Raw genomic sequence first — 27162 nt, 5'->3', positions numbered from 1 at the left:
CTTTTTCTATTTTCTCTCCTTATTTCTCTATGTCTCATTCATTACCTTTCTAATTCTTCTACGCCAATAAACGCTTTATTCTCAATGAAAAATTAGAAAAGCACTCGTAGAGCGCAGACCTCCGCCAAGCAGCTACTTTTACCTTATCAGCTTCCGCTAGGCTTTAGAGCGCATATGAAAACCTCAAATATGCACAGCTTGAACTCCCAAGTTCATTGACCCTATGTGCAAAAAGATACAAAAATCCTTCAAAAATATCCATAAAAATTCCTGGATCACTACCCAAATTTAACCATCTGTTCCTCACGTCATTATCAACATTTTTATTCAAATCCATTCACAACTTTTTGAGTTATTTTGCAAACAAACAAACAAATGCTGATAAAAAATAACCTTCTACTTCCTTGGCAGAGGTAACTAACAATACCAAACAACTTTATCTCATCTTATCTTTCCATCCACCACATCTCTCACAACACTTTCTCCTACCTTTAATAGTTACAGTATGCCTCTTTCTCTCACTTTCAATGTCTAAGTACCAAACAACATACCGATATGTCTCTCTCATCCCTCTATCCAAGCTACATTGTTTTTTTCCATCCTTCCTCCCACATTCTCCTCCTTGTTGCCTAGATGATGAAGAGGGTAGTTTTTATGGGTTTGTTGGTCTGTTTGTTTCATTTTCCATCTGATAAGATGGCTGGATAGCGCATACTCAGCTACAATGGCTGGTCTTTCCTAGGGGTCCAGGTGTGAGCATTTGGGGCTGACCATTTCACTGGGTTATGCACCCTACTCTTTGCAATGAATGAATGTAGCAGGGTTGTTTTTTGTTTTTTTGTTTTTGTTTTTTCCATGCGTGGGCTGCAACTCTTTCACACACGGGACCTCCATTTTATGTCCGATCCGAGGGATAGAATGTTTTGCCTCTTGTAGAGAAAATAGCATGATAAGACACAACATTGCTCAGCTGGATTCACTTGGGTTCGAACCCACCAACTCAAAACCTGTAAAAACGTAGGTCAAATTGAATTTCAACTTTTCTACATAGTTAGAAATAAGTAAGCTCTAGACTTTTCAATGATTTCTTACTTGTTATAAACTGGACCATCTTGACCCATTCAATAAATAATTGAAATAAGACAGAGCTAGGAGGAGCAGTTTCATAGAAAAGGGAGAAAAGAGGATTTTTTAAGATTTGGGTTGCTCAGGCATGCTGTGCAGAAGTATCAAGTATCAATGAAAACATGTTCTATTTCACAGTGAAAGCAGCCCCTGTCTGAAAAAAAAAAGGTCCACAAAAACTGCTAATATCGCAAAATCAGTTTTGTTTCAAGCCAATAAAATGTTGACAGTGGGTCGAGAAAAGATTACTCTTCCAGGCAAGGCAAACTTCAAAATTTTAGGCTGTCAACCTAACTGACATATTTTGGTGCAGCACAGAGAATCCTACTTTATGACTTTTTGTGGGTTTTAAAGGGATTGTATAGTATTGGTTGAGATAAGAATTGGGCTTTCAACTTTGGCAAAGATACCAAGAAACCACTTATGAACTAGTACAGAGCATACCATATCAAGAGGAATTCAAAGTTTATTAGATGAAAATCGGTTTTGAAATTGCTGAGACATCCAAAAACAAAGGAAAACAAAGCGATCCTAATAAAAGGTGGGTTCCGCTTTTTATTAGGAATGCTTTTTTTTGGATATCTCAGCCATTTCAAAAACCGATTTTCATCAAATAAACATTGAATCTCTCTTGGAATTTCATGCTCTTTCATTTTTCATGAGAGGTTTCTCATTATCTCACCAAAAAAATGTTAGAAACCTGAAGTTAGGTCTCAACCAAAACTGCACGCTCCCTTTACGCTGGGCCTTCACGTATGCTACCAACAAACTGCCCTCTTGCTTGATACCTTCATGCAGAAGACCTTCTGTAGGCGCTCTGCCTTTCCTCCGATTAGGTTGGGCAAGGTGAAGGCGAGGAGGGAGATCAGCTCAGGGAGGTTGTTCTGCAGTGGTGTGCCTGTCAGGAGTAGTCTCCTTTCAGCCTGTTAACAATTGAAAAAAATATAAACAACATAGGAAAGCTATTCAATGACACACTTTCAACTCTGCAAGTTGGATCTTGACAGAACGGAGGAAAACACATCAGCAATATTGGACTTCTGTGTGTATAGAAAATAAAACACATAAGCCTTTAATGTAGTCTGGGACTTTTTGTTTTTGTCAACTTTGCTGATTACTAAACAATCGCACAGTCAACTTATGCGGAGTTGACTTTATAACTTTATTTAAAGGTTTAAGAGTAATGTACAGCTTGAAGGCAAGGTTAACAGACTCGATTATATTGTGTAAAGTTCTGCAGTGGGTGCTTCTTGCAATTGGTTGGCCATCGTTAGGATTATCACATTGTTGGTTCCTGGGATTCACAACACTGTATCACGATACTTATGTTGCTGTTTTTTTAATATTGCATGTGTACTATGTTTGGACAATATACTGTTCATGTTTACGATGTCGTCTACAGCTTGATGAAATAAAACTGTACCAATATTGAAACTGAATTGAGAATCAAAAACAGGTAGCAAGTTTTTTAACAAACAGGTATAACACACACACCCATTCCATTCCTTAATAGCACAGTCTGTCACAGCTCCTGTTAGTGTTAGTTCTCATAAATCACCAATATAATGAGATTTTGCTTTCAGTGTCTAGACTCGTGGGTTGCTTAATATGATATGAACATATGACTGGCGTAATATCATCTATAAAAAAAGTCACTGCATTATTAATGACCCTCTTTTCTTAAAAGGACAAGTTCACCTTCACATATATGCGGACTGCGTGAATGCAGCAATATTAGTAGAACACATCAGTGAAAGTTTAAGGAAAATCAGACAATCCGTTCAAAAGTTATGAATTTGTACATTTTTGCGCAGTCACTGCTAGACAAGAAGACTATAACAGTTTTTGATGTCACATGTCACATGATATAAGGGAAGTATAAAGAAAGTTTAATAAAATTTCACATTTTGAAAAAAAGTACCCATTTCCTTGACTTGTCAGTGATGTATGATTGGGGTAATACTATTCCCCCGCCTTCTGAAAGAGGCAAGTCAAGTGCTCTTTCATTATGAGAGAAAAGTGAAAATATGTAGAATTTACTTTATATTTCCTTACGTTCTACACAGTTCATGTGACATTACAAGCTGTAGTAGCCTTCTCATCTGGTGATGGCAGTTCTGAAACTTCGAAATTCAAAACTTGTGAGTGGATTGTCCGATTTTCCTCAAACTTTCACTGATGTGTTCTACTAATATTGCTGCATTCTCTCCATCCACATGTATATGAAGGTGACCTTGTCCTTATAATAAAGTCCCATCCATGATGCCACCGCACAGTGAAAACATACGTATGCTGAAGGATCGGAGACTTGGTGCAAAATGAAGAAAAGTGAAAACTTTGCTAGGTTTATTTCGTCACGTTTTAGAAAAAGTGCCAGGTAACCAGAAATGTGCAATGTACATTAGGACTTTTATACATTATTACATATTTATACTTTTTTTTATACACCCTGCAAAGAAGAATATGACATGAGTATGAAAATGATAAATTCACTTTCTTAACCTGTTGAGGACGAGTGCCGAGTATACTCGCGCAAGTGTCTATAGGAAATGCGTGTTGTAGCAAAATCAGTCCGTCCTCAACGGATTAAAGAAGGAAAATTTGTTTGAATACATTATTTGATCAGAGCAGCTGAAATTTTCACCAATCAGTTTGAGAGATCTTCACAGGAGAGCACATTTTATTTTAGGGCGTGGTCAAGCGGGGTGCCTATGGTTTGGAAGGTAGGGATGATATTACAGCCACTGTACCTTGAACTTCATGAGATGGATGTACCGCTGCGACTTCATGTTCTTCAACATGTGGCCCTCATCGAAGATGGCGTACTGGAGCGGCAACTTGCGGAACAGACTCCTGTCGTCCGAGCAGCTAGAGCAGAGGTTGTACCTGGGTCAAAGGTCATTGGGTTATTTTGTCACTTCAGCCATTGCAGATAGAAAACACTTCTGTACTGATACATTTTGGGAACTTGCCAGAATGCTGTCAACACACTAGGAAAAAAAAAAGATTTCACAGAGCAGAGAGATGCTATCATCCATATTCTTAACAGGTCAAACTGTACCACATGTTAGCTCCTTGTCCATACATGGGCTAGGCATAACATCCGCACAAAACATCTCCCTAGGGCATTTTGCAGCTTTGGTGTACATCTTTTGGGAATGAAGCAAATATATAAATGCTAGATTACTGTGTTGCACATGGAAATGTATGCAAAAAGTGCTAAAATGATATACATGTACACTGTACCTTCTGGAAGTTATTTGTGTATCGTACAAACATGATTTGTGTGTGTCTCTCACATTGGAAGGACAAATTTTATTAGCAGCTATGGTTTGTATTTATGTAGCGTATTAAAGTGTACAAGTATGTACAGTGCACTCCTGTTATAATGAACAGAGTTATAACGAAATTCTCATTACAACAAAATGAAAATTCATGTTCCAAAATCACCATCTACAACGTATATATCTTTATACATTATACTGTTCGGTTATAATGAAAGAAAACAGCCGGTCTCGAGGACATCGTTTAACAGGAGTACACTGTATGTGCACACGAGTGTGTGTATACACGTATACATATGTTATCTACATTTATTTGTATAGGCCTGCATACTTGTACGGTAGACTCCTGTTATAATGAAGTCCTTGAGACCATCAGTTTTCTTTTGTTACATCGAAATTTTGTAATAACTGAACAAATAAACAATAAAAAAACATAGAGCAGATATTAAATGTTAGGGCCTAAATTTTTACTTTGTTGTATCCAAAATTTTGTTATAACTGTGTTCAAATGGTGTAAGTTGTGGTTACCAAAGTTGGAGCATCGAGAAAGCGATCCACCCACGCAAACGTCAACATCGTGATACGGAAACACGTCCAACAGAACATTGCCGCGGGATAGGTGTCTCGGTGCCCTATGTCAGCGGACTCTCTGAAAAAATCCAACGGATTCTCTCAGGCTACCGGATTCCCGTCTACTTCAAACCGGCTCACACACTAAAACAGAAACTGGTCCATCCAAAAGATAAGGTACCGAAGGAAAAGAGAAGCAACGTGGTCTACGCCATACAGTGTCAAGGAGAGGGTTGCCAAGAGAACTATATTGGCGAAACCAAGCAGCCACTACATAAGCGCTTATATCAACATCGAAGCCCAGGTACAGTGTACATTGGGCAACGATTCGGCCGTCTTCTCCCACCTGAACACCTTCAAACATAACTTCAAGGACAAAGATGTGCATATCTTAGACAAGGAGCCTCGGTGGTTTGAGAGGGGGGTCCAGGAAGCCGCCTACGTCAACTCTGAAAACCCCTCCCTCAACAAGGGTGCGGGACTGCGACACAACCTCTCCCGGGTGTACAGCTCTGTCATCCGGAGAATTCCTCGGCGACTGACTTCGAACAATAACGTCGGTAGTGCGTCTGCGCCGATTAGCAACGACGCCTTCCCGCCATCAAATCAGACGAGCTGATGAAGCGTCCAGGATCGGACGTCAACCGTTCTCCGAATTAAAACAGTGAGTCCAGATGAATTGATTTAATTTTGGTTCCTTTATATAACTGTGTTCGTTATAACACGAGTGCAATGTACATGTACATATGATGACACTATTTGTAATGTGTATGCATGAATAACCTGTCCATCATCTCTAGGTATTGATAACCTGTGGAAGACTAATCCCTTGTATACACGGGCAGGTGTCAACAAAAAATGTATGTTCTAGCGAAATCAGCCCATCCTTAATGGGTTAAAAAGAAATGCAACATGCTGGGCATAGGCCTTACGAGGTGACGATGACATTACAAGAGCTCTCCCCGTAGAGGAGCTCGTCCCGTATCTCATGTCTGTCCTCCTGGGAGCCGTGATACAGGATCACCTCCAGGGCCGGGCACCACGTGTTCAGCTCACGGGCCCAGTTATCTGGAGGGAGATGAGAGACAAAGGACAGACAGAAAGAAAGACGGACGGACAGACAGACAGACAGACAGACAGACAGACAGACAAAGAGACAGAGAGAGGAGACATAAGTTTATGTCACTAATATTGTGATGGTAACTGACTACAGTAAAAGTGGATATTTTCGCGCGACTAATTTTTTGCGCTTGGCCCTTTAAGAAGAATTTCGCGCGTTTTTAATTCTGTGGAATCAAGACATCACGCACAGGAACATATGGCAAGCAAAAATATTTGCGTGCTTTTATTTTCGCGCTAGTTTTTGGTTGCGCGAAATGCGCGAAAATTACAACACCGTGAAAATTTCCACTTTTAGAGTACTGTATAAGGCATATAATTTGTAGGGTTTCTGTTTTCACAAATTTTGTGAGTCAGGTCCTCTTCATGAATTCAACTACACACGAGAATATTACCTCAGGTCCACACGTGAATGTAACATGCATGCATACAGTGCACAATGCTCCACTGATAACTGTTCTCCATGATCGCAAATTTAACCACTTGCGAAACTATCGAGAACTCCTGATTCGCAAAAAAAAATCCAACTTGTTACGTAGATACAAATACTGTATGGCATACACAATATCATGATACTGTACTTTTTATTCAAGAAAAGATAGAAGAATTCTGCCCCACCCCAAAATTTTCAGTCACATTTTGTGAGATGTATCCAAGCATCATGAAAAGAAAACATACCATCACAAACAAAATGCCAATTCTACAATTCACATAGAATACTAAACATCACACATTGGATAAAACCATACAGATAAATATCACCAAGAAACCTATTTGTTGATAAGGTGTCTCCATGTTCCATGATCTTATTTCTTCGTGTTGAATACTCTTGCAGGAAAATTTTTAAAAATCCAAATTCCACAGGCAAAAATCATATTTCGGATAGAAACAATATGAAGATTATATATTCATACACTAAAATGATTTCAGAAAAAAAAATTCTTCCCATAACCAGATTTCATATGAATGAAGAAAACACATCATACTATTAGGGAAGCATTCAAGTTACAAGCTCTAGCATTCTACAAAGACTACACAATGGTCTTCGTCCAAAGAGCTTTGTGGTGTGAAGAGGTAACGTCTGCAGGGGGGTAAACTTACCAACGGTCGACGACGGGGCCACAACGAGATGGGGCCCTTTGTTCCCTTCTTCCAGTAGATGGGCCAAGAAGGCAATCACTTGGATCGTCTTTCCCAGTCCCTGTAAGAAATACAACAAAGTAAAAAGAACTAAATGACACAAAACCTGTCAAGGGACAGACCATATTCACTTTAAAATACCAAGAATATCAAGAAATCTTACAGATGATCTCCACGAAGTACTGTAAATGTCAATATTTTCATGTGATTAATTTTCCGCACTGAGCAACTGGAAACACATTCGCAGGTTCTTGAATTCAAGCTACATAATAATGTCAAACCATTCAAAACATGCAGAACTGCAGAGAAAATTGCGAAGAATATTTTTGCTGGTTGTACAATTTGCGCTAGCCAGAAGTAGCATGAAATCTGTGAAAATTGATGTACTGCAAATATTTCAAAACTTTGGAACAACGCTACAGATTTTCCTGTGTCAATCAGCACTCCAAGCACACATAGAGGCAATCATGGAAAACTGTTGTCTTAATGACCTTGAGAGAAGACTATGAGGAAAAAGTATGCACTCAATGTGTTAAGAAATGGGGCTGCTTATACCTCTGCAGCTCAAAAAAAAAAAATAGTTCTGCATATTTAAAAACAAATGAAAACATAAAACCAAAAACAAAAAGTTTGGAAGGAAAAAAAAAACAAACACACACCATATTTTGATTTCATAATTGGAACATTGCACAGGCTTTAAACATGTTATGTGAAATTTCAGACTAGGCTCTATATAAACAGAAAGTGATCTAGCACATTAATTAATTGCTTTTCTTGATTTCCAAAAACATTTTGAATGGCACACCTGGTACAAGAAGATAATGGTTTAAGGATCGAGGTACCTAGTTTGTGTTTGTCATATACTTAACGTGCCTGGAATCTATTGTAAAGTATACCAGTACGCGGAGTATTATGTTTGCTTTTGTATTTTGTTTCACATTTGTACTTGTAGAATATAGTCCAGGCTAGGCTCCATAGAAAGTGCACCTAACCTTGTTTTTTGATATATACAATGTTTTTTGATGGTTTCTTGTCAATTCGAGGGTGCTGATTCCAAATCCGATTGATGCCACTCGCGTAACCTTGAGCATTTTCGGCAAAACGCAAAAATCCAAAATGGCCGCCAGATATGCTAATTTGGCCATGATAATCCCAGTTATGTCAATTTTATGACAAATTATTCCATCAAAGTTTTTCAAATTTTTGTTCCTTGAGTAATTCTACTTGCACATGCAAGAAATTTTTCATTTGAAGAGATATATTTAGTATATTAAGCTTATTTTCAATTCAAAATGGCCGCCACTCCTGTACTCATGTACTATATGAATGGCCACAAATATGCATAGAAATAGAAGACGAATTTTCAGTCACATACCTACGCTTTTATCAAGTTTTGCATGTGCAATGCAAATCTGATGAGTGCCACTAGCAAAGCAAGCAAACAAACAAGCAAACAAACAGAAACTTTATTGTTTTTAGGCTTATTATATTCTTCTTAATACAAAACTTCAAAATGGATGCCACTCATATACCCCTGCACAATATGAACGGCAGAGCGTGTGAAATAAACACATTTTCTTTTTTTTTTCTGTCATTCAGGTACACTGTTTACCAATTTGTGTGCTGATTAAAAATCAGAAGGTTGTTACTAACAAAGGCTGTTTTATTTTTTGATGCAAACATCCAAATTTGCTACCTCAATCTGAATTTTTCCGTAGGTATTTGGAAAAATCCACCAAAACTTGAATTGACGCCAACATCAAGATCGTTTATCAGGAATTATTAGATATGAACATTTGATACTTACTTGCCTTGAGATGTTCAACATCAAAATATTCATTCTGATTTACTGAATTAAAAGGCTGAATCCTAGATGACACAAATGAAATTTCCAATTAATAGCTGTCCTGTTCTACATTATCTAGAAGCGATATTATACAAACTTTTCAGTCCCCTCATCCGAGAAAGAACATGAGGCAGGGGAAAGTGCAAAAAGGGACCACCTCACTTCCTGTTGTCAAATCTCTGAAATGAAAACAATGCCCCAAAGTTTTTAATGTTAACCCAGATGAATTATATATGGTAGATGAATTTTACCACCGTTTTTTTCGGAGTGAATGTGTTTGAGTATAGGCCTATGATTTCGAGGGAGACTCTGAGATCTGTACAGTGCTGCCTCATTCTGAAAGCAGTGTTATAACAACTTCACACTGCTTGTCTTTAATCTTCAGCATTTGCAGATTCAGGATTGCTCTCGGTAACCAGACCAGCTGTGTTAGGACTCTGAATGATGGCCTCCTTAATGGTGGCTATAAACTAACTCCACTAGAGGTCTTTTTAACATAATATTTGGTGACATTACATTCACTTCACGTAGGAAGTTTGCAGATGATCTTGCCTTTACGTCTCATAGAAAGTCCTTGGATGACATGAGCCGAGTACTGACCCATCTCAAGACAATAGTGGAGTACTTCATCTTCTGGATACTTTGCCCCAACCTTTATTAGATTATCATCAGACCCATGCCTTCCATCTTAGTAACCATCTTGCCAACGCTACGTTTAAGGTAGCCCTCTGTGGCAAGCCTTCCAAGCATTGGCTAAGGAAGTCCACCATCCTTCACTGGCACTCGATCACTCTCCCTCACACTGGAAGGAAAGGATGGCAAGTGTCACCAGTGCCGTCAACGCATACCCTGACCTTCCAAACACGATAGCATTGGGGGGGGGGGGGGGGGGGGGGGCATTTCATGAAGCGTTTTGTCTGACAAATTTGCTCTCAGCCAATCAGATGCAAGGATTTAATAGCTTATAACAGTTTCTCAAAAAGAAAAGATCTGCCAAAACACTTCATGAAATGCCCCCTTGAACAACCTGCCATCAATGCGCCTGAAATCCCACAAGCCTAGATTTCCCTACTGTAACTTTAAAGCTTTGACCCCAAAACAGGTTGGGACATATGCTGGTCTGATGTCATCTCTGATACCACCCAAGTTACCTACAACACTGTCTCTGGCCTGGCAACAAAGCCACAGGGCTTCAACGGGTGGTGATCAAGCAAGTCTTCATGTCTTCATCCTGTTTCTGTGGCAAATAATCGCCCTCTGACCCCTGAGGAAATGCTGAACATCACCAGATGTGGTTGCAATTAAAACAATTGCAGGACTGATATGCATCTTTAGCCTGAGAATTCTGCAAATTTGGGGCTGATGTCGCCTGCTGCTAAACATAAAATTTAAGGGGTCTTTAAAGACAATAAAAATGACAGTTTTGGTTTTAAGACAAGACTGAATGAGATCATGATGTCAAAGTGTATATTATCAACACCTTGGAACTGTGAGAGAACTGAAAGAGGCACCTCACATTGCTTCTTGGTTGATGTTTAATGAACAGTTTGTACGGTATTGCATTAGCAGGGGCGGATCCAGGGAGGACCGCAACCGGCGCACGCCCCCCCCCCTTTATTTTTTGTTGAAACACAAGAAATAAAAAGAAAAAATGGGGGAGGGGTGCGTGCGCCCTCCCCCTTTAATTTTGTAAACGCGCCCCCTCTTTACGGAATTCCTGGATCCGTCCCTGCATTAGGACAGTTTCATTTATGCCTTCAACAGTTTTTGTTGTTGTTTTAATTCAAGAAGAAAATCAGGTTTGCTCGATACTATCAAGGCGGCACTTCTAAATTAAATCATATCAAAGTAATGGAGGTTATGATCCATTTCGAACTCGCCTCAGGACTCCTTCCTCCTCCCCCCCCCCCCCCCCCCCTCAACTCCTTGCTGGAAAAAAAAAATCTACAATGTAAAGGGTTTTTAGTTGTGTCATTAATGTCCGATGTGTTTTTGTCTGCAACCATGTGTTTCTGCACTTACTGTATAGGATTTTTCTGTACTTTGTTAGTATGGTTTTAGGGGAATGCATAATACAAGCTTTGCTTTATAGCTTCCCCTCCATTTTCAACATTATTTGATAAATATCATGTATCTAGGCTCCTTAATATATTGTGTTAGTATTACATTTTTATATTCAACCGGCATGTAAAATATGGTGGTATATTGATTCCTTGCGAGACGTTTAGTGAACTCAGTATATTGTTGAGACTTTTTTGGGACAAAATGAAATATATAAGAAATTGTGTTCAACATCGTAAGGTTTATGAATATTAAATGCTCATATATGGAGAGGCCCCCTATATATTGTAAGTGACACCCAACATATTGCACGTGCAACACTTTATAATAGCGTAGGTACGGGAAATACAGTAAATTTGTTCTATATTTCCATGCATATGTTTTGCCATTCATACAGTACATTAGCATAAGAATGGCGGCCATTTTGAATAAAAAATGAGCTTTAAATGCTTAATGAACCTATATGAAATGAAAATTCGCTTGCAAATGCAGATGGAGGAACTCTAGGAACAGAAATGTACAAAGTTTGGTGGAATCATTGGTCATATAATGCACATTACTGTGCTTACCACGGCCGAATTAGCATATCTGGCGGCCATTTTGGATTTTCGCATTTTGCCGAAAATGCTCAAGGTTACGCGAGTGGCATCAATCGGATTTGGAATCAGCACCCTCGAATTGACAAGAAACCATTAAAAAACATTATATATATCAAAAAACAAGGTTGGGTGCCTTCTAGCCTGGACTAATATACTTAAGAGATGACCTCTGCAAAATAACAATTTTTTAGCATTCAGATTTTTATCTATTGGGTTTTGAATGTAAATTTTAAAGAGTGTAAAAAACAAAAACGACCTGAAATAGATGTGACGATCTCGCGATTCTTTAAATCAAATGATTGCGCTATCAATAATTTATTTTCCCAAATACATCTTGAATGATAGTGATATGCAACGCACATGCACATGTGCATGCACTTTGATCAATACCTCACTAAATGATTGACATGGAATCTTAATATTATTCATAAAAAGGTGCAAATATACATTGTAGCTAGAATGTGCACACATCAGTACCACCGGTTAGGGAGCAGAATTTAAAGCACAAAGCACACTAGTGCCAGATTTATAGAAATAATGATCCAATTATCAAAATATGTATACTTTTAGGGTTATAACAGGTGAATTACGGTGGTTTTGTTTTTGTCAATATCTTTTCACAAGGTTGATGTTCTATGAAGGTTAGGTTCGTAATGTATTGCATAAAGGTATATTGTGAAGCAGCCTTAGTTTGTCATTGATATTCAGGTGTGTGTACATATGGTTAGATGGGTAGCCCAATGTAATCATATTAATGTATTGATGGCTAACGTTCCAATCTCTTTTATAAAATGGGCTTTAAAATCTCTGCAATCTGACTGGTCAATCATCATGAATTGACTTTCACTGATCCACACTGAGCCACGTGTCCTGAAAAATTAGAATGCATGGCTCAAGTCTTGTATACTGTTGTAGGTGTACCACATTCACGATGGGGGAAAATGTTGAATTTCATGAATATATACAGGCCCATTTTACAAAACAAATGATGCACAGTCCTATTTCATGGATCATTGAGAATCGGATGCTCTCGTTTAACTTTGGAAACAGTCTAAAACCCACAAGCTGCGCTCATGTGTTAAAATAGTTCCAAAGTTATAACTCGTGCATCAAATTCTCACCGATTCAAAACTGGGACAGTCGGATATTTGCAAAGAAGGTCCAACTCCCAGGTCGTCTCAGATAGAGCAGTGGTGGTTGTATGACTAGGATAAAAATTTTTGGTAAAAAAGATGATCAAGACAATATCCAGGCATGGATGGTCCTTCAGTTTGGATGAGAGAGCAGTTCTGGGTAATTTATCAAGAGACATCTCCATTCATACAGAGAAACTGAAATGGTATCAAAACCCATTGTAACATTCTTGAACGAGACAGAAACTGTGCACATGTTTTTCAAGTGTGCTCTGTCTCTTTACTGCATGCCCACTTCAAACCCGCACTTCAGCCATTCTCCTATGGCCATTATTCTGGAGTAGAAAGTTCATAAATCATCAGTCACACATTTTTTGGGTTGATTTCACGCCAGGAGAAGATGGAAAGAATTAAAAAACAAAACTAAACAACAACAAAATGACGGCATAATAACAGCCTTCATCTTTTCATTTCAAAGAGAAAACACATGCGTCATTCAATTTTATACCTGGTATCATTAGGGACAAAACACGTCCATCAAAAGAATCAGCGCTGGCCAATCACATCCAAGGGCTGATTCCCTGGTATGGGTTTGTCCAATCAAAAGAAGGTAGTTCCAGGCATTGTTTTTGCTTTCATGTCATAACAAAGTCACATTGCCACTATCATCTGTTCCTCCTTTAATACAAACGAAAATCAAATCTCCATCAGACTGATAGTTGTTGAATATCTCAATTCCTGGGAAAGCCAACCAACGCGGGAAGAACATGGCATCCCTTCTGTTGCATGCAATTTGCAAATTTGCTGTACTCGTTTCATTCTCGGCGATGATCGATCCAGTACTTGGCAGGATCGGTAAGGAACTCTGCTCTATTTCATTCTTTTCTTGTGTTTTGGATGTAAAAGGAATTTCTGTTTGCACACAGTAATCCTGCTAACATTGTGTCTAAGAACTAGGCCTATCAGGGCAATAATACCTCCCCCCCCCCCCCCCCCCCCCAGCAAAAATACTCGTTAGCATCAAGGTCAGAGTAAAGGCTAGGTTTAGGGTTAGGTTTAAGGTTTGGGTTTAGAGCAGGGTTATGATTAGGTTCAGGATTAGGATTAGGGTTAGGATCAGGGGAAGGGTCTGGGGTAATTGTCCAGGGGCTTATTGCCCAAGACCCAAACTGGGAGGCTTGCGTAGGAGACCGCAAATACTGTAGAAGAGGGGAGGGACAAGGGGAGAGGAGGGAAGCCTGGGGGAGGTGGGCTTACATTTGTATGAGATGCAGGTTTGGTAAGACACCAAAAAGTATCTGATTAACCCGTTGAGGACGAGTCCCAAGTATAATTGGGCAAGTGCCTAGGAGTAATGCGTGTTGTAGCAAAATTAGTCCATCCTCAATGGGTTAACAAGGACAAAACTCTCGACAGTCCAGGCATGTTTCTAAACTTCAATTCCCAAAAATCACATGAGATGTTTGCAAGTTTTGAGAAAAAAAAGAAGAAAACATTTAAACAGAAGATTTGAGAGCAAATTTAAACACAAATTGATATGTGAAAGTTATCAATGTGCTCCTTTTGTCTTTGGAAGCTTCATGATGATTGTTACCAAATTAAGTACTGTAAAATCTATCATAATTACCATTCCAGTACAAACGGAAAGCAGAACAAAAAGAAATGAAATCTTACAGAATACAGTAAGTCTGTTTTAAAAACACAGTCATGAATATGCTTTATGATTTTAATACTCTATTACTCAGAATGGCCAAGGAAAGATGTCTTTGACTTACAGTTCTTCTTCTTCTTCTTCTTCTTCTTCTTCTTCTTCTTCTTCTTCTTCTTCTTCTTCTTCTTCTTTTTTTTTTGGGGGGGGGGTTAAAATATTTCAGATCTCATTTTTTGGTATTAAAGGGTATGTAGTTCTGGTCGAGGTGTAGATTTAGCTTTTAACGTTTTGCGAGATATTCAGAAACCACTCTATGATGAGATGTCAACGAGCATGCAGTTCTAAGGGGTATCAAAAGTTTATTTGATGAAAATTGGTTTTGAAATGGCTGAGATATCCAAAAACAAGGTGAAACAAAGAGATCCTAATAAAGTTGTGGCATGTCGCCTTTCATTATTAGCACTTTTTTTGCTATCTCAGCCATTTGAAAACCAATTTTCATCAAATAAATGTTGAATCCTTCTTAAAATTACATGCTCTTTCATATTTCATAAGAGGCTTTTCATTATCTCACTTAGGAATGTTCAAAACATGAATCCCTACCTCAACCAGTACTGTACAGTCCCTTTAAAATGGTTCAGCAAATTTAGTCTCTTCCTCATATACATGTATATATCCCTTGCTCAAGTCATGAAAAGGGAATGATTAATAAATGAGAAGGATATAATCCGTTTGTTTCCACTTTACATCAACCAAAGGAAATCTTGTGAACACTGCTTGCATGCAGGTGAATGGGAAACTTGTGAGGTCCTGATCTCATTTCATTGAATTTGCTACAGTGGTACTTCACTGTTCAGAGAACATCTTAGAAAAACTATTTTTTTAGTGTCTGGGGGCCTTATGGTCATGTGACTATCTCACTTGAGTTTGTTTCAATAGATTTTATTTTCCCTGCAAGTCAATATTATGAACATCGCATACTGAAAAGGAGCTGTCCTGATTTTGCCTTTGGAGCACTGAACAAACAGCAATCTGACTTTAAATAGCAACCCCACAACATCAAAGAGAATACTCAGGCATTTGAATTTCATGAAGTGCAGATACAATAGCCACGATACAGTGGATAGGGTTTGGGGACCCTTGAACACAAAATCCTGGGTTCAAGTGCATACATCTTAGTTTGGACATGATATTTTGTCAACTAATCTAATTTTCTGGGGCTGTAGTAATACAAGCTGTGCTTTTGATTATTAAAGGCACCCCACTTTGGTTCTTTTGACTACTACTACATAATAACATTATACTATTTGTTGCAAATGTACACATGTTATGATACAGTACGAGCTGAAATTTTCGCATACAGATATTTTTGCAAATTGCTACTTGGAGGACATTTTCATGTGTTGTTAATTTCGCGGTTGCGAGGGTCTAACTGAACATAGTTATTCACGTGTTGTTATTTTTGTGTGTTGTTATTTTCATGGTTCAAAGGCGATTCACAAAATTCGCGAAAATAAAACCACCGTGAAAATTTCAGCTTGTACAGTATTAGCATTATACATTTCAATTATTTTTGAACATCCCCTGTATAGTGGTAATCATTGTAACTCAGTTTTGTTTGTTTCTTGTTTTTGAGAACACAAAGTGGAAATAAATTCAAATTAATCAAATCAATCAAGCTATGCCCCCTCTTTATTAAAGGAAGGTGTATAAATGGGTACCTGACGATGCTGGGGGTAGTGAAAGTGGCTTGGCCATTTAGGAGAACAGTGTTAATGTGGAAGAGTAACCCAGGTATAGTTACAGTTTGTCACTCAGAAAATGAAATAAGGTTGTTGTTCCAAAGGTTTGTTGATCCAAAAGTAGTGTAAGGTTTGTTATTCCAAAGATTCATTAATCTGAAGTACTGAACCTTTGGAACAATAATGAACCTTATTTCACGTTTGAATTAACGAATTTTCAGAATAACAAATATTTGGAATAAAAAACTTCACCCCTACGTACTATTAGTTACCCCCTGCTTGTTCATGAAATACGGGAAAATATCTATGGTCTGGTGTCATATTCCATGAGGCCGGGGGCCGAATGGAATATAGCACCAGACTGTAGAAATTTCCTGTATTTCGTGAGAACAAGCAGGGGGTAACAATTTTATCTTTTTGAGTGTAGATCTACAGTTTTAGGCATTGTGCTAACCTTCTTCTCACTGATTCCCTCTCGTGAATGATTTTGAAATTGCCGGCTGTCAACCATGTTGACTTACATCTCGCGAGCTGATTACACGTGCAGCTTACATGCTGTGTAATATCATGACGTCGTGTCATGGAATACGGAAAATATTCAGTGGCGGATTTAGCGCATGCGCACAATATGACCTTATCATGGAATACGGGAAATATTCAGTGGTTGATTGACCAATGAGATTACAGCATTCACGATCACTACAAGATAATATGCCATATCATAATTATTCAGATTTTTCTCTCCCTTTCTTCTATGTAGAGTGGGAAAGAGAAAAAGAAATAATGTACCCATACCAACGGAAAACTAAAAAGCATGTAATCATTGCTAGTGAAAATTAAAGTTGTATTGTCTCATTTCAAAGAAAAAGACATATCCTTAGCCAATGATGATGACATCACAATTTCATCGGAGGATCTGGCAGACGGTGTGAGGCTTTCTATTTGGACTTTTCACGCGCACGAAGGGCGTAGGGTTTGGTTCGGCTTCAATCGCTTCAATTTCTACGAAGGCTTCCAGTTCCTGATGATTGGCGATGGTCTTGATCGCCACCCCGACACCACATTGGCTACATTCAGCGGCAGCAGTACTCCAAGCAGTGTGAGGTCTGTTACCAACAGTGCCTGGTTGAAAATTAGCTACCCAAGAAATTTCCAGGAGAATCTTGAATTGAATATGACGATCAAGTCCGTAGCGGATGAAGGTATGTGAATTCTGCACATCAAGCTGATGATAACTAAATCCCTTTAATAAATACAAGGAGTTACTGCAAGACAGTAGCAAGAATATACTTGATGCATCACTCAAAATTAGGAACAAAATCATACTGATCACTGCTGTCAGTCTCCCTGCAACTACATCAGCAATACAACTAGCTACACTGTTGATGGTCTAGATTGTTTGTGATATTTTTTGCATGTTACAGACTGAGATGAAAGTGTCCCAAAATATATTCTGATAGCTCTCATCAAAGGATTTCAATCATTGTTCAAAACAAAAAGGAAAACAATGTTTTACTGCCAAATGATGTAATGCAAAAATTAATGTACCTGCACATAAACATTGTTGTATGTGCATTTTGAAAAAAACCCAAGAAAAGAGGGAGAATTGAAGAAAAAGATATAACAGACACACATTTAGTTGGGTCAAGTTGGCAAATGATGATATTTCTTTTTGCCACAGTGCATCAAGTAGTTTGTTTTTCGTTTCCTGTTTAGTAGTTTGTTTTTGAAGTGGAGCCAGTTTCAGTTTCACTTCAATGTAGGTATATCAAGAGAATGGCACCTGTCTTGCATCATATCTTTTAGATGTATTTTTTTTTAAAACTCTCACAGTACTGGTTCTTGAACATGGCATGAACCTCACAATCATGTCCACTGGCCATCCACAAAACTACAGCAACAACCACTACCAGTACTGGCATATCGTGGCCAGTGAGGGGGCACTCATCTCATTGAACTTCCAATGTTTCAACACCGAGGGAGATATGGACTACTTGTTCATTGGTGATGGAGCTGACCATTTCTGGTTCAACAGCAATGAAGCTGACCACTTGAACACTACCAATGATGTGTGGAAGAGGTGGTCCGGTCATCGCACTGGCCATTTTCTCCGCGAGATGGACTTTACCTCCACCGCCTCCTCCATCGTGGTTATCTTCAGGAGTGACCATAGCAAGTTCAAACCCGGTTTCTTGATCACAGTACAAGCCATCAATTTGCCACTGATCAGCACAACACCTCTGACAGGTTGGTTAATGAATCACACATTGAGAGCAAGTTTTAAGAAATCAGCCATGACTATAACTCACTCGGTATGGCCTGGATATTTACAAATCATGCATTGTATTCACAGTCTAATTGCATGATTCCTTTATATGTGGTGATCGTAGCAATCTTCTTCAGTCATTTCTTTTCTTCTATTTTAGGCAACCACTATTCCAATTTCCAAATTATGCATTTGTACAACAACAACAACAACAACAAAATCCTCCAACTCATTTCCTAAATCTCAAAACTACGCTATCAGAACACGATTTAACAGACAGGTGGTGAAAAATAGAATGAATTAATGCACCTACATGAAGACTGCTATAAAGTTTTTCCTCAAAAACGTCTTCGCTACAGACATGATCCTGAGTCAACGTTCAAATTTGTCTGGTCTTGTACTCGCAGACATTACGGCTCATCCAACCCCAACGGATTTCGTTCAGGAACATGGAAATGGCTGGCTCATTGGCACAGAGGACGCATCATCAGCGACACGAGGTGTCATCCCGGCAACATCTCTCATCTCTATGGCAACATCACCACTTCTAGAGCAACAAACTGGTCTTTCGGTGACTTCTTTACCCGCTAATGGATCCACAAGCCATGGTATGCACCCCATACTAAGCCTTCTTCATCAACTCTGTCCCAAAGATGATTGCACACTTTGGCTGACAAAAAAAAAAAGAAAAAAAAAGAGAGAAAAGTAACTACAGTAATTCAGCTGCAGATGACGGTCAACAGGGATACCTCCACCTTATCATCTTTCTATTCCGTTATAACTTACATGTTCTAACAGCAGTCCTTTTTTTTACCCTTCCTCCTTACCAGATTTTATCATCACTGAACATCCTTAAAGGGAACCAATACTTTCAGATGAAGTTTCTCTTATTCAAATGCTTGACATATTGGATTTATTCATTGCAAATTCGAGCTAAATTGGGCAAGGAATAGGGAAGCTACAGCTGCTCAAATAAATGAATCGTAGCAGGGGACAAATTAACTCAGGTTGGAACTTGTGGACAACTCTCCGTTCATTTTCTACACAAACTTTCACTATAGTATTCTTAAGTTTTCTCTTGATTCACATAAACATGGTTCAACTTCAAAATATGCGCTTGCAAAATGCATTTCTTTTTGTGCCATATTTGGACTTTGGACAAGGAATTACTCTCATTGTTGAGAAAACTTAATAAATGTGAAATTTCATGAATTGAACCTTTGGAGACATGTCCACAATTATGTCACAAGCTGTCTGCTGCCCTCTACTGACCGTTGAACTTTGCAAAGCTGAAATTTCCTTATTCCTTGCCCTCTTTGGCTCAAACTTGCATTGGTTAATCCGAACATATCAAGCATTTGAATACTAATAACTTCACATGAAGGCTATGGCTTTGGTTCCCTTTAACTCAGTAGGAAAATAGCATAATGAAGACATATTTCAGTAGCTTTTGACCTTTGACCTTGAAGGATTTTTCCCTAAGCAGCTGAAGTACACCTCATATACCATACCTAGGTCAAGAACCACAGGAGTCTCTGCATTTTCTTTGCACTTTTAAATCATACTTTAAGATTGGAGTAGGCAGATAGATGGATGGAGAACCTGAAAAACGTAATGCCTTTGGCAGCCTTTCAGGATGGGGGCACTACGGAATGGTGTAGAAACTGAAAGTTTGGTTACAAAAAAATAAATCCTTTATGTACATCAATGAAACCAATCAGTCATCTTGGGAATAAGAGCTTTTGATTAGACGATGAATAGAAGAGTGTTGGTCATGGTACTAACCGCACTGACATGAGGCAACTTGCCAGATGGCGTTTCACACAGTTGGAAACAAAAAATTGAAGTATACACTCTAATATACCCTGAATGAAAGGAACAAAATAATGTTAAATGCAATCTGCAGAAGAGTCACAAGATATAGGTGACAAATTAGATACTTGAAGACTAAAAGCAGAACTGCACGAATGTCCACACAAAGATTAAATTTACTGCGATAATAAATGAGGATAGAAACAGAAGAGGCAGTAGAGGCGGCAAGACAGCTCCATGACCAAAGTTTCCTCACAATGAGAGTTATGGTTGCAAAGTCATTTGGACTCATATAAACTACTTTGCAGGCAAATCTGCAATGACCTTTGACCTCAGCAAGTGACCTCAGTCTCTCAAGTTGGTCGCAAATTGGCATAATGGTGGGTGGGGATGTTACTTGCCACGAGAGAGTCTAGCGGGTAAACCTTAAAGGTCTGCAATGGATGACAGACACAAGATGGATAAAGGCCATTTGGGTCCTATTGTCTCGCACTCACTCTCAGTGAGAAACAGAACAATGACATCCAAGGTCATGAGACCATTTTCTCTGAAGGGCATCCTTTATATTTGTCAGAGTATGCAATTTGACTAATACAGTAATCTGACTTGTGACTTTCAAATTGCGTGTTCACTAATTGCTGACCGCTTGAACGGTTTGATGTTTCACTTTCTACAGAGTGTATGACATTTATGAGCGGTTTAAAAGAGGGCACATCCTTTCACTTCTCTCTAACACAAAGACTGAGGAAATCTTGTATTCTTTGAAAATTAGAATATTCACAAAGGAGCTAGATCAATGAAAGTCTTCAACAAAAAAAAGAAAGAAAACAAAATCACTGTTGATGTTTAAAGTGCTTTGACCTCCTGCCCATACTTCTGAAAAAGTTAAAAAGAAGACAAAGTAATAGAAAGTGAAAGGTACGTATCACTGAAGTCACATTCAAATTGCAGTACTCTTGTTGCAATGTGACACATATTTTCTTTCAAATTAATGATTCTTGCATCAAGTTGTTTTTATTGCAACTGATTTGACCTACTGCCCTGTACATCGATGTAAATAAGCGTTAAATCAATCGGTCTTTCAGACCCCGTTTACAGTGCGAGGCTCGGCCGCGGCCGAGCCCACCTTCCTTTCGGTGTAAACGCACAAAAGGCCAAATGCTAGGCCAAAATTGGCCGCGCATTTGGCCACGCTCTGGAGGTGGTCTCGGCCACGGCCAAGCCGCAGCCGAGCCCGGCCTTTTCTTGGTGTAAACGCAAACTGGGCCAAATGCGCGGCCAATTTTAGTCTGGCTTTCAAACCCCGCTGCCTGTACTATTTCGCTATTCAGGATATTAACCCCCTCAACGTCGATACTAGTATAGTTTAAGTTGGTTTTGTCCTGCAAAGGATTTTTCCTTCGGCAAATGCCTTTGCCCGAACAGCGACTTTGCCGTCACGGAATTCTGTTGGCAAAGGGTCTGAAAACCAGACAATACCAAATTGCGTTTGTTTACAAGCAGAGTGCCACTACGACAAAAAATTGAAAGGTTTGAATCAAAAGCGCGGCCGAGCCCAGCAGTGTAAACGGACAAAATTGCGGGGCTCGGCCTCGCAATTGAGGCTTGGCTCGGCCTCGGCTCGGCCGCAGCTCGGCCCAGCCCCGCACTGTAAACGAGGTCTTAATAGTTGTCATGATCAAAAATCATGGGCATACAACTACCATGATGATTCGGAACCTTTAAAGCAGCTGTTACTACCCATTTAGTTGATAAGATCTAAAATGCTATTGGTTTGAGTCCAACCCAAGTATGCATGCCCATGATTTCTTTAACATGGCTACAACTACAATAAACGGTATTTATTTTACATGTAGGTGTGTCAAAGAAGGGCAATTTGTCAATCAGCTGCAAAATGTTTCTTTTCTGTCTTTGTGTAATTGGATACAGATACTTCCAATCGCCTCCTCCTACTAATCATGGTAGCCATCTCTTCCTTCACCACCTTGGTGTTCCTGCTGAAGTTCCTGAAATGGTTCTACAACAAGTATCAACAGCAGAACAGAGGCAACATACATGTAACAAAGGTATTATGGATCACTCCATGTCAGGGCAAATCCTCCTCCTATTCCTGCTGCTGCTGCTGTTGCTGCTTCTTCTCCTCCTCCTTCACATTCTTTCTTCTTCTCCAGACAAATCTCCCTTCTTTCATCCCAAAGGATCCTTGGAGAAAATCGTCCATTGCAAATGTCTTCTTTACCGAGCCTATCAAATGATTATTATAGCGATGCACTCATGGCATTTAGTATTGACTTGGTCTGCTTAGGTTTGTTGAAAAACATGACAGACTTGTACAAAATGTAGCTCCTTCAATATGCCACAGTATTAAAGGAAATATCTTCTTACTAACCCGACTTCTTACAGAAGCAGACAGTGAAACAAAAAGTATTTCTTGATATGCAGTTTTTACAAGTGACCATTATTCTGAAACTTTGACGTAGGTCACAAAGATTGAAACCTGTACACTTCTCAACGACTGTCCATTCTCTATTTAATGCTACACAGACCTATCATAAACACAGAGCTCGACCACCAACTCCACACGACATCTCTACCAAGAAAGTTATCAGCAAAGAGGAAGTTGTCAAGGGTGTTCCCTTGCCCCGTGATAGCCTGACCCTTAAAGAGCAGGAGGAGGAGGAAGGGTACTACGAATCCTTGTCTGACATCCAGGAACGATACCAGATAGCTGACGATCGTGGTCCCATACGGGACTATGACGCAGACACCGAATCTTTCTCCTCATCCTCGCGGCCAACGACAATGGTCCTCCCTGATGACGGTCCAGGATACGGAAGCAGGCCGCATCTTCCAGTTCGCCCAGGGTTCTTCATCCCAGGAATGGAGAGAATCATTGGTAGGATGCACCACACCTACGAGGTTCCTGATTCCTGTGAGAGCCTTGAGAATCTGGATCTTGCAACGGCTTGCCACATCCAGCCTCGAAGTGCACAGACCACCTGGCGCACCAGGTCAATGAGAGTTTCGGACACTCCAAAGGCAGTTCCTAAAGAGCTGTTGAATGCATACGCAAACCGACGAGCGATCTGGATGCACATGCCTGGAGCTGGGGGCGAAAGGGTCATGCCGTGTTACGCTGGAACTCCACCTTCCAGCACCGCGGCAACGGTTCTACCGGAGGAAAGTGATAGCCAACGCAGCAGTGGCACAAACCGCTCATCATCAATCCGCTTATCAAATTCCTCAAGTACGGGAGAGGGCAGCATTGAGTTGGGCTGTCAAGAGAACTTGCCAACAATATGGCAGCGATTGGAAGATGCAGACTGCGAAAAAAGCACCGATGAATGCGGCTATCTTGTTCCGAGTAGTCCCATCAACTTGGATGCGCCTTAGACAAACTTTATTTCCTTTGATTTTCTTCTTACAAAGAGAAGTTGACAGAGACTTTGACATGGAAGAGCTCACAAAAAGATGCACAGACCATAACAATAGTGTCTATGATCCAATCATATATTATGAAGATTCATGTATTATGATGGATCTTGGATTACAAAGACCATTCCTTCTCATCTTCTTGTTACATTGCAGAACCTCCCTCGACTGTGAAAGCACAAACTGACATGCTCTCTGTCACTGCAGAAAGGTATCACAGCATGAATGATAGATGAGTAGTGTCTACTTTCTGCAGAGTTTGATACTTTTTGAACTAAGTGGCAGTTTTGCTTTAGTCTATGCAAGGGATTATAGAATGATTGATAAATGTAAAGTGTATACTTCCTGAAATGCCTTGGTACATTTAAAAGTGATCAGTGCCTTGCTGTAGTCTATGAGAGGTATCAGAGCACGTTCAATAAATGTCTGGTGTATAGTTTCTGAAGAATTTTATACACTTAAAGTTTTGTACATTTAAAACTAATTGGTGATTTGCTTCAGTCTAGTAAAACAGGTGTCCCAGTATTATCAATCGATGTCAGTTCTACACTTTCTGAAGAGTTTTGTACATTTAAAAGTAATGACTGCCTTGCTGTAGTCTATAAGAGGTGTTGCAGCATGATCAATAAATGTCAAGTATATACTTTCTGAAGAGAATGTCTACGTTTAAAAGTAATTGGCATCTTATTTCAGTCTATAAGAGGTGATGCAGCATGATCACTAAATGTCGAAAGTATACTCGGAATAGTTTTATACAACTACATTTAAAGCTAACTAGCACCTTGCTGTATGCTATAAGAGGTTTTTGCAGCATAATTGATAAATGTCAAGTGTTCACTATCTGAAGAGACTTTGTATATTTAAAAGTAATCAGCGCCTTGTTTCAGTCTATATTAACAAGTGTCCCAGCATGATCAATAAATGTCAGTTGTGTACTTTCTGAAGAGTTTGATACATCATTTTATGAACTAATCGACACTCTTGCTTTAGTCCATGATAGGGGTCGCAGAATGATTGATAAACGTTGAGCGTATGACATACTTTTAAAATTAATTGGTGCCTTATTTCAGTCTACAACAGGTGAGGCAGCATGATGATCAATAAGTGTCAGGTGTATACAGGTTGTTTTGAAGAGTTTTACACATCTAAAGCAAATTGTCACCTTGCTAAATAAAGTCCGTAAGAGGTGTCGCAGCATGATCACATGTCAAGTGTATATTATCTTTAAAATTTTACACATCAAAAGCTAACCAGCACCTTGCTTAACTATAAGATGTACCACACAGCATTGTGAAAGATGCATGTTGTTATAAAACCATTTGTGCAAAGCTAACTTTAGTACAGACTGTTTCCCTTATGGAAGACAGAACACAGAAAGTAAAAACTGAAACATGGTTGTTCCTTTTGGTACAGATTCAACAGGATAAACGTGATGAAATCATTATCAAGTTATATACATAATGCTTTGGGTTGGCCAAGCCCAGCAGATTGAGAGGTTTCAGTTCAATACTTCCAAGAACAGTGACCTGCCAAGGATAAGGATTCTCCATATCCCTAAAGCTATTATTGATGGGCTCTACACTTGTAGCTGCCACAGTTTAAAAATTGATGGATACTTCAAGATGCTAATTGCATGAAGACTCTCAGACAGACTAAGTACTGAAGAAGAAGAAAAAACAAATGAATAAGATTTATATGTGAACAGGAAGGACTGGATACCATCATCTATCTCCTCAGCGATGAGGAGAATTCCAGACGGTCGTGAACAAAGCATTCTAGATTGTACCTGCATAACCCTTTCTCAATGTTAATTGCTAGTACAGGGGTGATAAATCAAGATGGGCAATGATAGAAACTGTCTTCACATTTTTTTTGTTTGCATTAGCCTCACAAGATCACGACAAAGGAGGCTCTGGCAGAGGATCACATCACACTCTCCCATTGAGAGTTTCCGCAAAATTTTGAACCCCTCCTGGCAATATGTTTGGAAGAAAAGTGAAAGTGTTTTTGATTACGTTTGCTGCATTGCATTGCATTCCGGTGGAGCCATCAGGTAAAATAGATCTTGGAGAGTTGAGTTACATTTTCAAGTGGAAAATTGAGCAAAGAAAATGGGATTCCATCAGGATTCAAACCCGAGACCTCAGGATTACTAGACGGGTGCCCTACCAACTGAGCTACGTGTATAATCCCATTTTCTTTGCTCAATTTTTCACTAATAAGTTATATTCATTTCTGGTTAGTTTCCCTTTGTTTGTATTTATTAGTTATATTTTGGGGCAAAATTAGCAAAAAGTTCTTTTGGCAAAGTCTTCTTATACATAATGTATGATGGTACTTTATAAAGCTGCATGAAGACAAAGCAAGAGATGTAACACAAGTAATATTGGTATAACCAATTTCGATAAATGAAGGAAAATATTTCAAGTGCACCTACGTACAAAAATATATTTTCTGTATACAACTCTACATATATGCCTGTACACAAGTATTTTACATGTCAATGTCTATGTGCACATTTATGAGTTTGAATACATTGTAAAAGGATTGTGTTTATGTACATTTGTATATGAATGACTTGTGTATGTGTAGTAGAAGGAAGGCGCTTGCTGGTTTTTTGTTTTTTTGTTGTTGCTTTTTTTGCAATCCGGATACCATGTTGTGATGTCGTAATTCGTTTTGGCAGAATTTTACCAAGATAATTTCTGAAAGAATGTATCACTGTGATGATACTGTTAAAGTTCATAATACGACCATGCACAAAGTAGTCTTAGGGTTATGAGGCAAATAAACCATTCTAAATAGATGCTGGAATTTGCCTACATGTCTGTCTGTATTCCATGTAATGCTAAAAACTGGGTGATGTCAGTTTTGCAAAGCTAGAATATGAAAGTGTGATAGAAGTACAGTAAGAGGGAACACTGCAGTTTCCAATCATCTACCTGATTATGTTCTGAGGAGAGTGCCAGAGTTTTTAAAAAGTAAATGAGCCATAAAAGCGAGGATGACTATTAAAGAGGATTTGGAAGAGCCAGGTGAAGGAGGAGGAGCTAGAGAAGGTGTGCTCTTGAAAGGATGGAGAACGCCCCAAATTGGGCGAGATGGCGAGGTGTGAGAGCGGTTGCTGTTTGAGTGAGGTAATTCCGGCCACCCCTGTTATCAAGGACAGACTGAGATCAACATTGGATGATGATGGGAAGGATGGTGACGCTAAAAAAAAAAATGGCTACCATAGAAAATTAAGCTGAAAGTATTCATTCTCACGATCAAGTGCTTTGACTACATGTATTAGACCAATACAGTGGACTTCCATTATAATGAAGTCCTTGGGACTGGCTGTTTTCTTTCATTATATCAAAATTTCACTTTACTTGAGATGTAA

General features: G+C 39.1%; 1 protein-coding gene across 1 annotated transcript in view; it reads right to left on the bottom strand.

The window, feature by feature from the left end:
- LOC139731359 (SWI/SNF-related matrix-associated actin-dependent regulator of chromatin subfamily A containing DEAD/H box 1-like) overlaps positions 1-27162 on the bottom strand; it is a 96473-nt gene that overhangs the window by 13989 nt on the left and 55322 nt on the right. The window contains exons 10-13 of the mRNA XM_071642253.1: positions 7200-7299; positions 5912-6047; positions 3876-4011; positions 1914-2048 (exon numbers count right to left, since the gene is read on the bottom strand). Coding sequence (XP_071498354.1) covers positions 1914-2048; positions 3876-4011; positions 5912-6047; positions 7200-7299 — 507 coding nt within the window. The remainder of the gene's footprint in view (positions 1-1913; positions 2049-3875; positions 4012-5911; positions 6048-7199; positions 7300-27162) is intronic.

Source organism: Diadema antillarum, unplaced genomic scaffold, assembly GCF_040938485.1.
Source record: "Diadema antillarum isolate AM-2024a unplaced genomic scaffold, OU_Dant_1.0 scf00000022, whole genome shotgun sequence".
Taxonomy (NCBI): Eukaryota; Metazoa; Echinodermata; class Echinoidea; order Diadematoida; family Diadematidae; genus Diadema; species Diadema antillarum.
Note: the sequence above shows the minus strand (reverse complement) of the source record. Positions and strands in the feature narration are given on the sequence as shown.